Source organism: Delphinus delphis, chromosome 14, assembly GCF_949987515.2.
Source record: "Delphinus delphis chromosome 14, mDelDel1.2, whole genome shotgun sequence".
Taxonomy (NCBI): domain Eukaryota; kingdom Metazoa; phylum Chordata; class Mammalia; order Artiodactyla; family Delphinidae; genus Delphinus; species Delphinus delphis.
Window position 1 is genome coordinate 51106034 of NC_082696.1, and position 14777 is coordinate 51120810.

The 14777-nt window shown below is 40.5% G+C and overlaps 1 protein-coding gene across 2 annotated transcripts in view; it reads right to left on the reverse strand.

The window, feature by feature from the left end:
• SOBP (sine oculis binding protein homolog) overlaps window positions 1–14777 on the reverse strand; it is a 158178-nt gene that overhangs the window by 112959 nt on the left and 30442 nt on the right. For both annotated transcript variants that reach the window (XM_060030145.1, XM_060030144.1), the window contains exon 4: window positions 2554–2705. In XM_060030145.1, the coding sequence (XP_059886128.1) occupies window positions 2554–2705 (152 nt within the window). The remainder of the gene's footprint in view (window positions 1–2553; window positions 2706–14777) is intronic.

The window sequence follows — 14777 nt, forward strand, 5'->3', positions numbered from 1 at the left end:
ATTATAAAGCATAATTTACAGCATAGTTAATTTTACATGTTTTTTTTAGATTCTACATTATACCTAAGGCAAAATTCTGTTCTGCATACACATTATTCACTGTTTTCCATCCGGTTCTCATTATTTAAAATTGTAGAATTTAGCCAGAAAATCTTTTAGGTAGGGATGGGAAGAATTCTGCCCTCTTTCTAAGATTAAGAAAGTCCACAGTTTTAATAATGAGGACTAAAGACTTTGTCAAATGATACAAGAACAGAAGTAGCTATTTGCTATTGTCTTCAGTGGGGAACACCCTGGGGCTTATTACAGCAGTTCTTAGAAATGGCAGGATGGAGACTGGTATCTAATACAATCCATTAGGAAACCCAAGCCCTAAATGAAATGACCACAAAATCCTATCAGTTAACAGAAATGCAGCAGCTGTACATGTTTATTGTAATACAATAGGATATTGTTGCAGAGATAACACTCTTAAAATTAAAAAAAAAAAAAGAATCCAGCAAGCGATGTGACCAGTTTATTTCTCTATCTGAAAAACGAGAATGTCTAGTGTGGCAGAGCTTTGGAATACATAAATAAGCATGAAGATTGCAGAGAAGACAGGTATTGTATGTACACTAATGGGCTGCTGGGATCAGCTCTCAAAGTCACTGGCTAAACTTCAAGCCACTGCGACTCCCAGGTTTTGCAGGATGTTCAAAGAACTACCCCAATAACTCCTTGCAGGAAGTGAAAAGTAATGGTCTTTCTCCCCTTGCTGACTTTACCTACTATAAGTATTCCAAATACTAATTCCTATCTTGGCTCCCAGTTATCTATTTTTCAAAACTGTATGCTGTGGAAGTTTAAACTCAGTTTGACCTTAAACTTTATAATTACAAATGTGTACACATTGTATATATGATATATATTATACATATATATTATTATGAACTGCTTTTTCAAATTGAATCAGGTGCCTTTCATCAAAGGCTTAAAAAGTTGGATCACTATGCAAAGTGTAACATGTATCACAGGGATTGTGACAAATTCATCTTGCTTGATTTTATTCACTACAGGCAGTCCATCAAGATTCAGACACATAACCCTTCAGAATCATAAAGAAACAAAAACCCCTGTTCTATAGCCATCTTCTGGGATGGAATGCAAAGTATTTTGTTGTGGTAAGTAAGGCTTTGAAGATGAAAGCACTGGGTCCACTCTTGTGATTGTTACCCCAGTGCTCAGCATTAAAAACGGGAGCCCCAGGGTCTCAGAGATCATTCTAATCCCCCTATATTAAAACAAAACGTGTCTCCCATGCGTTGCTCTAACTACCCTCCTCTGAAGCTTCACCGGCCCCTCCCAAGGGAAAGTGAACTGTTGACTGTCCCAAAAGAATTCCAGACAATTTCCTTACTTGCCTCCCTGTTCCAGTGAAGATTATGAGCCTAATTCTTAGAGACTGCTCCTAAAATTCCACCCCGCTGAATTCTGCAGCCTAATTCTTTCGGCATTATGTTTTTTGGCAGAATAATGTGACCCAAATTTGCAGTAGATAATTTGCTGCAACAGTGCTTCTTGCAATGCAGTGAGCACAAAATTAGCATTTCAGGATTACAAATAAGACTTTAAAAAAGTAGCAATTGTTTGCTTCAAAGAAGGACAGATTTTGATCTTATATTATGGAAATGCTTAGCAAAATGTGGATGATTTTATGAATTAAGGAAAATTTACAGATCAATGGAAAATAATCAAGAACTAGCAATTTATTTCAGTAATTGGTGGCAAAATGCAATAGCGGTTCTTAAAAGATTAAGAAATTAGCTGTGTGTGTATGTGTGTGTTGATTGCAAAGACATCATGCATTCCATTTCCCATCAATGGTGGCTAATGCTATTCTAAAAGGACATTTTTATATCTGAGATGTCTTAAAACAAATAAAACAAAACAAACAAACCATAACTATGGCTGTTCCTGTGTTCATCCACCATGATTCTCACAAACGCTTGGCTGTGTGAGCCAGGTTGGTTCATGTATTCATTATTTCATCTTTTCTCAATATCAATCAACTTTAATGTAAGGTGTCAAGAAAGACTTGACATTTTTCTTGATTAGAATTTGTGGATCAGATTTTGGAAAGAGCTAAAGCAATATTCGCAATGGGAACAAGTATAAAACTGAGTGGACTAAAGCTTTCTGGCCATGCTTCTGTGGCTAGTTTCTCAGCCTTGATAAGAAATCTCTACCACTTATCTTTCATGGACCCTAGTCTAGTACTGTACTGCTGGAGAGACACTGTAACTTAGGATACCAGCTGCGACCACCATGTCCTCATCAGATTCATTCACCCTCTCAGAATTCAAACACCAAGACAAGAGAAACTGAAGGGCAGGTTACACATTAGAAGAGGGTTCCTTATTCCAGAAGGTTAAGCATGACAGAGAAAGAGAACAGACAAAACAGAAAGAATAAAAGTACGGGGTGCGCAGTGATTTCGGCTAGAAGCTAAGAGGCGCATGCGCACAGGGTGGTGAGGCCTGAGTGGGCCGCCTCTCTCTACGGTGCTCTTACCTTATTTCTCTTGAAGTAGGCTCGTCGGCAGGCCGCAAAGCACTTCTCGCTGCAGAAGCTTTTCACCTCACTTCCCATACTCAGGGAATAGCGCTTGATTCCCACTTTCTGGCACCAGGCACACATTATTTGTACATTTGACACATCATCTTCTATAATAAAAGTATAAGAAAAATGTTCATATCAGAAGCAAACATCCCTTCAAACTTAGACACACCCTGAACCTCACAGAGCTACTTGAGGTCTGTTCTTAATTTCAGTACCTCACCACTTTCTGACCTAGTAGATAGCCAGCTCTTGGTGGGAAGACTCAGTGCTTTTTTCTTTTTCTTTTCTTTCTTTTTTTTTTTTGGTTGTCTCCTAAGTTTCCAAAAGACATCATTTATTTAAAAACCAGAGCATGACTGCAGAGCCATGAGGATTCCTTGCACTTGGTATCCTGGTACAAATGCTTATTCTGCCTGGTTAAACCAGGCTCAGTACTAATGAAGCTTGTAAAGAGACCCATTTCTTCAAAGGTACTGCTGACAGGCTACAAGATTCACACTGGGTGGGTTGCCCAGTGCTAACCTACAAATGTGATGCCCTCATGTGAACTTGGACAGTCAGGAGCCAGGCTCAATCTTGACCTGTTCCCTATTACTGTTACATGAAAGGGGGTGTTGTTTACTCCTGCAATATAATGGTTCCCGAGTGATACTGTTACTCAAAGAAAGGAAAGATGTGAGTGGCCATCTTCTCACGATGAAAAGGCACCATCCTGGCTCACACAACAGTCTGCTGTGATACAGCCTTCCCACACTGCTGTCCTCGGGGAGGCGCAGGCCTGATTTAAATTCCCCTCCATGTGATATGGTTCGTGGTCCCTGGATGGAGGAATGGTAATGGGGGTGTCAGCCATGAGGCCTGAGGTCACACATCTGCCCAGATCATTCTCAGCCAGACTGGTGGTCCTTGTAGCTCCTGTAGCACCTGCCACCCATGTCATGGGAATGCTCAGAATAATGTTAGGTGGTATGCAGATATTTTCAATATTTAAACTACTGTATTTCTTTTCCTTTGTAAGAGAAGAAAACAAATTTTACTAGCACAACAAGCCCAGGATATCACAAATACTACTGCTTAAAACAAAGAAAGGCTTTTAAAGTGAGTCAGTTAATAAAATATATTGAGGAAATCATAGTGCAGGTGGTAAGACGCTGTAACAAAAATGTGATGGTGATATTCAAATGACTGAAATCTGGGAAACAGTGGTCTCTTTACAGGGAGTGACTGTAGGAGAGACTACAAGTAGAAGTCTAAGAAATATTTTCTTGCTGCCTCCTAGGGGCTTTCACTATATCTTACGTTTTCTCAGTCTTCCCCATTGACTGTGTGTGTGTGTGTGTGTGTGTGTGTGTGTGTGTGTGTGTGTATGACTGATTGCCACTATTAGGTGCATCTCTTCCTCCTTTATCAATTTTTTTTGTACTGACCCAGACTCATGCTCCAGACATGACTGGTAATCATAAAATCCCCAATAAGCTCTGGTATACTGTTGTCTGATTTCTGAATAAAATCCCCCAAAGACTAATTGCTAAGCAAGGCCTGGTCCATGAGTTGTTGACATATTCATGGTTCATAGAGTCTGTCATGCAATCATTCCATTTCCAGGGAAAAGATTTGGTTTGAGGCAGTGCGGTCATCAGCCTGCAAAATTAGAAGCAAACTAATTTGTAGTGCAGTGATAACGGCATTTTTTCCCCCTGAGTGTCATTACTCAGAACTATGTAAAGCATTTTATTTACCTTAATGGAATAAGTGTTGTCATTTTAATGATCATTTTTATTTCACAAATTACATGTTGTAATTTATTGTTAATTATCAAATGAGACAGTGTAAAAGGCAACCTTTGATGTTAATCAAACATTTTTGATAAAATAACTTTCTTTAAATGGAGTCATAACATGAATTCAAATGTCATACAATGACTGTGTTTAATAATTTATTCTATTCAAAAAAAAGATTTATTTATATTTTGTATGATTTCTAATATGGCATCTGTCTACATACAGACATTTTACATGGTATGAAAAATTAACAAGACTCTATAATTTACCTTAGAGTATGGAGGAGTTTTAAAAATTAAATTAGAAAGACTACATTTAGAAAATAATCATCTATCATTACTAAACTAACTAGCACTAATAGTTTCTATTTTCCCAATCCATTAGCTGCTTTAAAATCTTAAATTCCTGAAAAAGAATATGATACAGCAGAACTCTCACAAATGATCCGTTGGCAATAAGCTTGATTCTGGTGAAATCTGTAAGGAAAAAAAGATTTTATGGGGGAAATTATTTGGCCACAGAATTCAACGAGGAGACCCCACTTCCCAAGGATCCACTTTAGAACATGCATTAGGTTTCCCCTTTCGGTTTCTTCCTTTCAATAGTCTGCTTTGGGGGAAAAAAAATGTTAAGTGTTTTAGTCCTAGATCTTTAACTATCATAGACTAAAACTGAGATGACAGAGGGTGGAGAGCAAAGCTATAAGAAGACTGGGCAGCGGGCCTGAGCTCTGGCCTGGCCTGAAGGAATGATGCCTCGCGCAAAAAGGCCACTCACGGGTCTTTCTCCCGCTTTACTCCATCATCACCACACAGACCTACTTGTCTTTTTTTTAGGGGAGGCAAGGATAGTTTCTTACAACAGAGATAACAAATAAACAAAAAGTAGAATTTTAAAGCAGGTTATTTTTATAAATCATTTGTACTACAAAGTAACAAAACGGGAAGATGAGACAAAAGAAATTGCGTACTTTTGTATCTGGCAGTTGGAAAACTCTTAGGATGGTGGTTAGGATCTGCCTTGTTAAATAATTCAGTATCCCCATCCTTTTTTCATAAAATTCTGTTTCATAAAGGCAAACCCTTTAGAAAACTTCCATCAGATACCTCCTTTTCTGTCACCAAACTGCTATCAATAGCTAATGCTCCAAAGAAGCATCTGATAAAGGGATCGTTCCAAAAGTTCAAGAAAACATTTTCAGATAGCTCAGATATTCTAGTCTTATAAAAGTCATTTTTATTAATATATTTAAGAAATTAAGAAAGAACTGTGATTATTAAAGTTAATTTTGTTAGCTAAAACTTAGCTCAAAATTCTGCCACCAGACATGAGATGGTGCCCCATCTTAAACGATATGACTGCACCGCTAGAAAAGTGAGCTCTTCTTAAGTGCTTAAAGCCAAGGGGATAGGTTCATTTCAACAACCGCATCTTTTTTTTTTTTTAATCTGAAACCCAGGAATCGTGTGCATGCTTTATATTAGCAAAATAAAGGGCCCAGCCCTTTAGCTTTCTGAACCTTATCTGCTTTCAAAACTTTTTTATTTAAAAAATATTTCTTCAAACTAGGGAAAAACCTGATTTCTTATATTTAGGCAAAAGGTCCCGGCCATTAGAGATGAGATTGCCTCAAAGAAAATTCACGTAACAGATCTTTCCTTACAGCCATTACTAGCCTGTGTATTTTTCATAATGAACAATGCAGCAACAAATGCAAAATGCTTACAGCATTATATCACATTCCCAAAGTGAACAGTTTATGTAACATAATACATTTTCATATGATAATATCATATAAATATGCATCAGTCAAAATATGCATGTTTCAGTTAATCATGAAAAGTTTGTACCACCTCTTTTGGATTTAATTAAGCAAAATATTTAGGGCATTATCTTTCCAATCTAATGTTCAAAGAGCTATAGAACATTATTCTACTTTACACCCCAGAAGGAGAAATTTAGATTAATTACTCTGAGATAAAATCAAAATTGTATTTATTTATCATAGTGCAGAGAAGTATGAAGTCAAGCATTTGTGGAATGCCTTGCTGAAGCTGTTTGAGAGACTGCTTTATCTGGTGACTTAAAAATAAGGATGGCCATTCTAGGGGCATTTTAATTGGCTATGAACATGCATACTAGCTTACCTGACCAGAGCCCAAATAAAATCAGGTGGGCCTTAACGAACCCCAAGTGATTAAACTGTAGATTTACCACCCCTCTGTAACTTTCATGGGAATCCAAGACTGAGGAAAAAAGTCTGAAAGTATCTGCTGGTGATATTTCTCTCTTCCAACAGTTCCTAGAATGCACATGTCCAGATAATCATTTCAAGACTTGAATTATATGAGACAAGCTGCAAGACAATCTGAAGTGATTCCTGTGTGTTCTCCACGCCATGAGATGAAAGCACAGGTAACACTCTATCAATCTATTTGTTGAAGAAGGTATATTGAAGAACAGAATAAAGACATGGCCTGAAAGGCAGGCAAAAAACTAGGATTAAAGTTTGCTTTCTTTGCAGCCCTTCTTGTAATAATTGAATTCCAAAAACTGTAAGGCAGTCTGATTTAAAAGTCTCTATAGAGACTCTAATTTAAGAGTCCTATAGAAGCTTTTGTACAATTCCCTGTGTTCCAGAAATAAACATAAGGGAGACCCAGCGAAAATCTGGACCACTGAGTGAAAAGGAAAATAATGATAGTTAGCCATTATTTACTATTTAATAGGTGCCAGGCACAGTGCTAAATTCTTTAAATCCATCACTTAGTCTTAATCACAGCCACTACCCCGCAGGCAGGCACTAACATTATCCCCATTGTGCAGATGGGGAAAGTGAGGTTTAGAGATTAAGTGATTTGCTCCAAATCACACAGCCAGTACAAACCAAAGCCAAGATGAAGCCCAGGGCATCTGGCTCTAGAGCCCAAGCTCTTGACCACTACACCTTAGAGACCACAGCCTTTCTAAATGGGTGAGATTATACACCATCCACACGGACGTCCCTCCACAAAAAGGACTAAAAGGTGTCACAGACTCTGCTACTTACACAGCACACTGCTCCATGACACACTAATAGACAAAGAAAATGGAATCCAAATGGTCAAAAAGTCTTTGAGGAGACACCTGAAGTGTTAATCGATATTTGTTGACTGATTTTTTAAAAAACAAGTTAAAGGCCCACAGTGCAAGCCTTTACTTCTTTATGACTATGAGACTTGGATTTGCTGCAAACATTCTGTCTGAACTTTCACCAGCAAGTGCCACTTGAACATTAAATGATGAGACAGAACCAATATACCTGGATCTCAGGAAGCAGTCATTCTACTCACAGGCAAGCAATACTCTTCCCAGCTTTTTCTTCTGTAAGGGAGGGCAGTCACAGCAGGACATGAATAAGACTGACTTTCCATGTGGGTGAAGTGGGGAACCACTTACATGTGTAACTTCAAAGATGCCAATAAGAATATCCTAGCTTCAAAAAGTATCCTCAACTGCTCACAAAAATTTAATTCTACCATTAGAGAGTAATTTCCTGGGCTAAATATTTCTTATATCCTATTAAAACACAAATTCGCTGAAAGCAAGAAGGCTCGATATGTATTTGTCTATAGTGATTTATGCTTTAAAATGAGTGATTCTTTCTGAAGAACAAGTTTTCACAGAGAGTGATGAGAAGGGCTAAGGACAGGGCTCCAATGAGAAAGAGGAGGGCAGAGATGGGAGAGGCTAGGACAAAAGAAGCCTCTGGTCACTAATTTGCTAATGTCTAGCCCTGGGCATATAGGTAGAGCAAGCTGAGGGCTGCCAAGTAAAGGCAGAGTGGACAGAAAAACTACTGCCTGATCATACTGTAGCACAATGTCAGATATTTCCAGAATGACTTTTACATGTGAATTTAAAGCACCGTGGAAGTTGAAGGAGGTGGGAGGAATGGCATATCGCTAGGGATCTCTAGAAAAGAAAAGCAACAGGCAGATCCACTTATTACAGCTCAAGGGGGTGACTTTTTGTTAAGCAAATGAGGTAACAAATATATACTCCTTTGTGAACCTAAGTCACTATTATTTGAAAGACATTGTGATGGAGTATGGAGAGATGGAGACAGAGGAAACGGGTGAAAGTATTAATACTGCCCCTTCTAGTTGTGTGATGTGGGTAAGTCACTTAAGGGATAGTAATGCCCACCGTAACTCTAGCTGTGGTGAGGATCAATCCAGAGAAAGTAGACACATTCTTCATGTAAATGAGCCTTCCTTAGAATTACTGGCAATTAGAGCCATAAGAAAAGGGTAGGTGTCACAGCAAAGGAAAACATAAACAAGACGAAAAGACAACCCTCAGAATGGGAGAAAATATTTGCAAATGAAGCAACTGACAAAGGATTAATCTCCAAAATTTACAAGCAGCTCATGCAGCTCAATATCAAAAAAACAAACAACCCAATCCAAAAATGGGCAGAAGACCTAAATAGACATTTCTCCAAAGAAGATATACAGATTGCCAACAAACACATGAAAGGATGCTCAACATCACTAATCATTAGAGAAATGCAAATCAAAACTACCATGAGGTATCACCTCACACCAGTCAGAATGGCCATCATCAAAAAATCTACAAACAATAAATGCTGGAGAGGGTGTGGAGAAAAGGGAATCCTCTTGCACTGTTGGTGGGAATGTAAATTGATACAGCCACTGTGGAGAACAGTATGGAGGTTCCTTAAAAAACTAAAAATAGGACTACCATACAACCCAGTAATCCCACTGCTGGGCATATACCCTGAGAAAACCATAATTCAAATAGAGTCCTGTACCACAATGTTCATTGCAGCTCTATTTACAATAGCCAGGACATGGAACCAACCTAAGTGTCCATCTACAGATGAATGGATAAAGAAGATGTGGCACATATATACAATGGAATATTACTCAGCCATAAAAAGAAACAAAATTGAGTTATTTGTAGTGAGATGGATGGACCTAGAGTCTGTCATACAGAGTGAAGTAAGTGAGGAAGAGAAAAACAAATACCGTATGCTAACACAGATATATGGAATCTAAAAAAAAAAAAAGTGGTTCTGAAGAACCTAGGGGCAGGACAGGAATAAAGACGCAGATGTAGAGAATGGACTTGAGGAAACAGGGAGGGGGACGGGTAAGCTGAGATAAAGTGAGAGAGTGACATGGACATATATACACTACCAAATGTAAAATAGATAACTAGTGGGAAGCAGTCGCATGGCACAGGGAGATCAGCTCCGTGCTTTGTGACCAAGTGGGATAGGGAGGGTGGGAGGGAGATGCAAGAGGGAGGAGATATGGCGATATATGTATATGTATAGCTGATTCACTTTGTTACACAGCAGAAACTAACACACCATGGTAAAGCAATCATACTCCAATAAAGATGTTAAAAAAAAGGGTAGGTGTCAGCTGTGTGCAATCTGGAGAGGCCCAATGAGCAGGCGCCAGTCTCTTCAATCACATCCCCCACCAATGGATGACATCTGTAGACTCACTAACTCTGAATACAAAGAAAAACCCAGTAATTGGTTAAATTTATTTAAGAATAAAGCCATTAGATTTAATAAAAGCTTCACTTACATTTATTCTTTTTTAAAATTACTTAATTTGAATTAATAGTTGACAGGGTGTTGCCAAATATATCACTGTACTGCCAGATATTCTGTAATTAATAGACGGGAATTCTTTGTAATTATCACATCAACTATCCACACATGGGTGGATCTTTCTACACACCTGAGAAGTCTGCTCTTTTAAGAAATATCATAGGAACAACTGAAAATGTCTGCCACCTTGGCAATTGAACTATCAAAAATTGCCAAAGAATAGAGTCTGAATTAATACAGTTTTATTGCACTTATTTCTCATTAAAAGGAGAGATGCAGTTAAATGATAGCAGTTCCATACAATTATGATTCTTTATAGTACCTAAAATTATCCCTATTTTTGGAAATAGAATTATTTGAAGTGATTTCAAGATTTTAAATAGTCAACACCCCTCTAAATAGGGTAGTACTTAACCCCAAAATAAAATCTAAATTGTTACATATAAACTAAAATTTGGTTCCAGTATGTAAAAGGAATGAGCACATATTACACAAAATGACAGGAGAATGATGGAATTTAAAATTCACTTTCAATTTTCTAATGGAAGTTTTCTAGCTGATTTTAAATTATTTATGTATATGATACATATACATGGGGTGTATATATATGTGTGTGTGTGTGTATACACACATATATATATATATACAGGACACACACATATTTGTAAAAGATGTGACTTCAAAATGAATTAAACATTTACATCCAGGTGCAGGTCCCTGTGTTATGTCACTGGTCAAGAATGATGAGTTGACTAGGACATGGCCCTGCTCCCAAGAGAACAGGCAGAAAAGTGTGTGACCCATCATTTGACAGGGAGAATGTGATAAGAGAGGAGTTCAGAAGCCTCTTCGAGCCTAGAGAGCACAGCTTCTGAGTTGGGTCTTGAAGGATTTGGAGCGGGAGAAAGTTCAAGAGAAGGAGGGAAAGGACAGAGGACCAGCAGGAGCCAGGAAGTGGCAGACACACTCAAGGATGGGGAGGAGCCCTGCAGCAGCTCAGCCACTACAACTGCTTGAAGAGAAAAGTAGGAATTAGACTGGGGCTGTGGGGCCTGCATGAGGAGTCCCTTGAATATCATCTTGCTCTGGGGTGGGAGGGGTTCCTCTTCATTCCACAGGTAATGAGGAGCTCCCAAACATTTCTCACAGGACATGACAGGAGCAGAGATGGGCTGAGAAATGTTACCCCAGCAGGGTGGATCGGAATTCAGAAGACCGGGGGCTTCCCTGGTGGCGCAGTGGTTGAGAGTCCGCCTGCCAGTACAGGGGACACGGGTTCGTGCCCCGGTCCGGGAAGATCCCACATGCCGCGGAGCAGCTGGGCCCGTGAGCCATGGCCGCTGAGCCTGCGCGTCCGGAGCCTGTGCTCCGCAACGGGAGAGGCCACAGCAGTGAGAGGCCCGCGTACCGCAAAAAAAAAAGAAGACTGGACTCTTGTTCCACATCTTAGAAAAAATCAACATGAGAGCAGCCTCAATGACTCATTCACTTTTGTGTGTTCAGCGACTAGTACATAGCAATGCTTAAGCTATGTTGAATGAATGAATAAAAGGATGGATGGATGGATGGATGGATGGATGGATGGATGGATGGATGCAGAGGAAAGGAGATGAAGTTCTGAACCCGTAGAATAACATTTCTAACAGTAGAAATGAAAAGGAAAGGACAGATTTAAAAGTGAGACCTAAACAATCACCAAAATATAAGAATGTAACTCACCCAAATTCAGAGAATTCTTCTACCTGTGTCTCTAGTCAAAGCATACCAGGGAAAAGTCCAAAGAGTTCTTTGTGAAAATTGACTCTGTAGTCAAATTCAAAGTGAATTTGCTTTACTTCCAGTGTCCCTTCCTCACTTATTTTTTCAACATTCAAACAAAGAAGGTAATAAAAGGAGAGATCCCATAATGTCACAAAATAGTAATTCTCTCTTGAATACCATACTAAACTTGGATTCTTTAACAGACACTGCTAAGCACATGTGTCTGCAGCTCCTTGACGTTAACTTAAATACTTTCACTGATTAGCCAGAGTAGGGACTTCTGATAAGTCTCCTTGACAATCTCACCTCCATGTCTCAGTACTCATTATAGAGAGTTTGTCTTCCCTAGGTACCCACCCTAAGAAGCTGGAATAAGAAAGGAAGAGGATAGAACTTAAGAGTAAGGAAAACCCAGAATCCTCTATGCAACATTTCCCAAAATACACCCCCCACAGAACACTAATACTATGGGATACTTAAAGGGGTGTTATTTTTTTAAAGACTTCCATGGTCAAATATGCATGGAAAACACTGGGCTGAACAACAAGTTCTTTACTGTAAGACTTTTGGGCTCCACCAGTGTGTAATTAGAAATCTTCAAGAGGGAGATAAGAATGGCTGTATTTCACATATTTGACCAGGGACAGGTATTTTCACAGAGAATCCACAAGACTGGATTTCTAAGGATGTCTCTCTGGGATGTTCTGCTCTACTACCCTACATTAGTGCTGAAGCATGAGCACTTCCATGTGGGCCATTAATTATGAGGAAGGTTTCTCCTCTGTTGCCCAGAATTGGATCCTCCATTGCCAGGAGTTTTGTCTGCACTGGGCAGAAGGACAAGTCCAGCAGCCGTGTGGCCAGTGCTGGGTTTGCTGACCAACACCCACCAGCCCTCAATAAACACCACCAGACTGAACAAAGACACCCATGGTCCACTAAGTCCTGTGGTGTCTGAAATAGCCATCATATACAGAGAAGGCAACCCTTTACCTGTAAAGTCCTACAGAGAAAATGGCAGAAATCAATAATAAGGCAATGGGAGAGTAACACTGCTCTTAATAGACTGGATAATTCATGTTCACTGGCTGGTTGCAATGGAAAAGAAGCTTGAGTAAACTCTTGTCCCCCATCCCTGAGTCCTGGATTTGACCCTCTGTCCAATCTCAGGTGCCCTGGGACAATGATGGGTTTGCTCTCCACCGGACCTTTCTCTCCTACATGGCTAAAGCCCACACACTGAGTCCCAGCATCTAGCCAACAAATGCACATAATTAGGGACAAGGGAGCAAGGTCAAAAAGTGTGCACGAGCACATGCATCACTGCTGGAAAAGCAATTCCAAGCCACTGCCCTGCATAGAGGGGCATCATCTCCAAAGAAACGCAAATAGCAGCATATTAGGACTAAAGGGTCAAGCTGCTTTATATAGGACTTCAGCGCAGGAAAAGTATACCCGTTACCCACTATTTATCTGAAGGGCTCATTTCCCCTTCTGAAATCTGGCTGTCCCATTAATTACGCTTAACGGGCCCCGCAGTGGTTGACAAATCCCCCCAGAGGGGGAACCTTAATTGTAGACAAAGGATTCATTTATTTACTCTACTTTGTGCCAGGCACTATACTAGGGACTGCAGATACACTGGCAAAGAAGACAGACATGATCCCAATCCTCAAGGAGGTTTCCATGGCTGCCCCTAGCATAAAATGCCAACATGCAGTAGAAAAGGACCGTGGGAAAACCAGGCCTGCTCCCGGGGCTCTGTCACCACTGGGGGTGTCACAGGAGCCAGGTGTGCTTGGTGACCACAAAGCAGGTATAAGCAGCCCCACTGTGACTGACCAGCACACCAAGTCCCACCTCTCAGCATTCCAGGCAGTTCTACTAAGCAGCATACCTGCTGGGTCTACCATTCTAGGGGAGGGGAACTGACAGGCTAGAGACCAGGGGGTCAAAGGGACACGTGGGGAGGATAAAGCCTTCGCATCAAGCACCACTGTCTCTTCCTCAGCCCCTCCTCTTCAGTCTCCTTCAGCAGACTGAAGACTGGGAAGAACTTCACTCAACTAAATTTGTTAAAAGAACCAAGATGAACTCGCTGGAACACTGTCAAAAAGATAATTTACTCCCCTCTTCACCTTCCCATCTTAAAATATTCATTTAGATTTCTTGAATGAGAATGATGAATGATGAAGGGGCTCTCTGAAGGGGCCCCATGCCAATCCCTACTTGGGAATGTGATGGGACATCACGTGCCAGAACAGCGCCACTATGGGAAAGGGGGAGGGTCACACCCACTGAAACCTTTCAGAGTCCTCTCTTCTCTCTGCATAGTCCCCTTGGGCCATAGTATTTATGCACTCCTGTGACTCCAGCTACCATCCATATGATGAAGATTTCCAAATCAACACAGTTACTTCTCAGTTTATTTCCAACTGCCTCCCAGCATCTTAACCTGTCATGTCCAAAGCTACATACACACCTTTCCCCTAACCTGTCCCTTCACTGTGTTTCCCATCTCAGTTCCTGGCCCACGCATCCATGCAGTTACCTGCTGGCAGAAATCTGGTCTCTTTCCTGCCCCTTTCACCTCCCACATTCTGATTAATCACCAGGTCCTCCTAAATATTTTTATAATATTGCATTCATTCATTCAATTACTATTTACCCAGTCTAACTGCATACCAGGCGTTACTCTAGGCTATACGAGACCCGTCCTCATGGAGTTTACTGCTGTCGGTTCCAGTGAAGCCACCAACACCTCTCACCCGTACTACAGGTGGCCTCCCATCTCACTCCCATCTAGCTCATTCCCTCCACTATGGAGGTGAGGAATTCTTGTGAAACACAAGTCTGATCACTGCTCTCACCTGCCCAAAACCCTCCAGTGGCATCCGCTGCCCTCCAGAAGTTGGAACTCCTCACATGGCCTCTCCATGGCTCCCAGGACGAGGCCAGTCTCACAGCTTGTCTACTCTCGGGCCTGTGGCTTCTTTTGCTTT